Source organism: Oncorhynchus mykiss, chromosome 27, assembly GCF_057628025.1.
Source record: "Oncorhynchus mykiss isolate SJ-2025 chromosome 27, ASM5762802v1, whole genome shotgun sequence".
NCBI classification, from domain to species: Eukaryota; Metazoa; Chordata; class Actinopteri; order Salmoniformes; family Salmonidae; genus Oncorhynchus; species Oncorhynchus mykiss.
This window is the reverse complement of record NC_143048.1, coordinates 44,902,501-44,905,000: the sequence shown is the minus strand read 5'-3', so window position 1 is coordinate 44,905,000 and position 2,500 is coordinate 44,902,501. Positions and strand designations below refer to the sequence as shown.

The window sequence follows — 2,500 nt, the reverse complement described above, 5'->3', positions numbered from 1 at the left end:
CTCGCCCTCTCTCTTTCTCTCTCTCGCCCTCTCTCTCTCTCTCTCTTTCTGTCTCTCTCTCTGTCTCTCTCTCTGTCTCTCTCTCTCTCTCTCTCTGTGTGTGTCTCTCTCTCGCCCTCTTTCTCTCTCTCTCTCCCTCTCTTTTTCTGTCTCTTTCTGTCTCTCTCTCTCTCTCCCTCCCTGTATTTTCCTCCCTCCATCTCTCTGCAGCCGAATGGCCCAAGACTTTCACAGGGTTACCCAGCACCTCAGGCACCACGGCCAGTGTCGTGGTAGTCCGAGGGAACCGCATGTACGTGGCCCACGTAGGAGACTCTGCCATAGTGCTGGGGGTCCAGGATGACCCCTCTGACCAGTTCATCAGGGCCGTGGAGGTTACACAGGACCACAAGCCTGAGCTGCCCAAGGAGAGGGAACGCATCGAAGGGCTGGGGGGCAGGTAAGATTGACCAACACATACTACTGTACTAGGTTAGTTGTCTAGCCAGCCAACTGGAGAACTAACTAACTAACTCAACATTGTTACGTTTTGTCTGTCTGATAGACTAGCCTCTCTCTCTCTCTCTCTCTCTCTCTCTCTGTCTCTCTCTGTCTGACTGGGTAACTAGACTAGAGGGACGGACAGACTACTGTAGAACTGACTGGGTAACTAGACTAGAGGGATGGACTCTCTCCCTCCTATCTCCAGTGTGATAACTGTCCTGTCTGTCTCTCTCCCTCCTATCTCCAGTGTGATAACTGTCCCGTCTGTCTCTCTCCCTCCTATCTCCAGTGTGATAACTGTCCTGTCTGTCTCTCTCCCTCCTATCTCCAGTGTGATAACTGTCCCGTCTGTCTCTCTCCCTCCTATCTCCAGTGTGATAAAGAAGTCTGGTGTGAACCGGGTGGTGTGGAAGAGACCCAGGCTGACTCATAACGGGCCGGTCCGGAGGAGCACCGTCATGGACCAGATACCGTTCCTGGCCGTGGCCAGAGCTCTAGGTATGTTGTGGTGGTTGTCGCAAAGATTCCCTAAGTTCCACAAATGTATTTCTATGATATGTAAATAGTTTATGATTATTGAATTTCATCATGTAGTTAATTTGTTAAATACTTCTCTCTATTAGCTGAAATCTGATTAGCCGAAGTCAGCCTTTGAGCTGTGACTCTAGTTCTGAACAGATTCACAAATCCTGGGATTTGTGTTGTGCTATGTTGGGATTTGTATTGTGCTATGTTGGGATTTGTATTGTGCTATGTTGGGATTTGTGTTGTGCTATGTTGGGATTTGTATTGTGCTATGTTGGGATTTGTGTTGTGCTATGTTGGGATTTGTGTTGTGCTATGTTGGGATTTGTGTTGTGCTATGTTGGGATTTGTATTGTGCTATGTTGGGATTTGTGTTGTGCTATGTTGGGATTTGTGTTGTGCTATGTTGGGATTTGTGTTGTGCTATGTTGGGATTTGTGTTGTGCTATGTTGGGATTTGTGTTGTGCTATGTTGGGATTTGTGTTGTGCTATGTTGGGATTTGTATTGTGCTATGTTGGGATTTGTATTGTGCTATGTTGGGATTTGTGTTGTGCTATGTTGGGATTTGTGTTGTGCTATGTTGGGATTTGTGTTGTGCTATGTTGGGATTTGTGTTGTGCTATGTTGGGATTTGTGTTGTGCTATGTTGGGATTTGTGTTGTGCTATGTTGGGATTTGTGTTGTGCTATGTTGGGATTTGTGTTGTGCTATGTTGGGATTTGTGTTGTGCTATGTTGGGATTTGTGTTGTGCTATGTTGACTGTGTGTAGTGTGAGACTTGTTAGCAAACTAAATACAGTGCCTTGCGAAAGTATTCGGCCCCCTTGAACTTTGCGACCTTTTGCCACATTCCAGGCTTCAAACATAAAGATATAAAACTGTATTTTTTTGTGAAGAATCAACAACAAGTGGGACACAATCATGAAGTGGAACAACATTTATTGGATATTTCAAACTTTTTTAACAAATCAAAAACTGAAAAATTGGGCGTGCAAAATTATTCAGCCCCCTTAAGTTAATACTTTGTAGCGCCACCTTTTGCTGCGATTACAGCTGTAAGTCGCTTGGGGTATGTCTCTTATGAGTTTTGCACATCGAGAGACTGACATTTTTTTCCCATTCCTCCTTGCAAAACAGCTCGAGCTCAGTGAGGTTGGATGGAGAGCATTTGTGAACAGCAGTTTTCAGTTCTTTCCACAGATTCTCGATTGGATTCAGGTCTGGACTTTGACTTGGCCATTCTAACACCTGGATATGTTTATTTTTGAACCATTCCATTGTAGATTTTGCTTTATGTTTTGGATCATTGTCTTGTTGGAAGACAAATCTCCGTCCCAGTCTCAGGTCTTTTGCAGACTCCATCAGGTTTTCTTCCAGAATGGTCCTGTATTTGGCTCCATCCATCTTCCCATCAATTTTAACCCACCGGTGGGTAGTAGTGTGGGAAGGGCAATGAGGCAGCTGGGAACGGCAATGAGGCAGCTGGGAAC

At 45.3% G+C, this 2,500-nt stretch overlaps 1 protein-coding gene across 1 annotated transcript in view; it reads left to right on the top strand.

Moving 5' to 3' along the window:
* Positions 1-2,500, top strand: part of LOC110508088 (protein phosphatase 1D) — a 14,746-nt gene that overhangs the window by 8,826 nt on the left and 3,420 nt on the right. The window contains exons 2-3 of the mRNA XM_021588532.3: positions 211-439; positions 857-981. Coding sequence (XP_021444207.3) covers positions 211-439; positions 857-981 — 354 coding nt within the window. The remainder of the gene's footprint in view (positions 1-210; positions 440-856; positions 982-2,500) is intronic.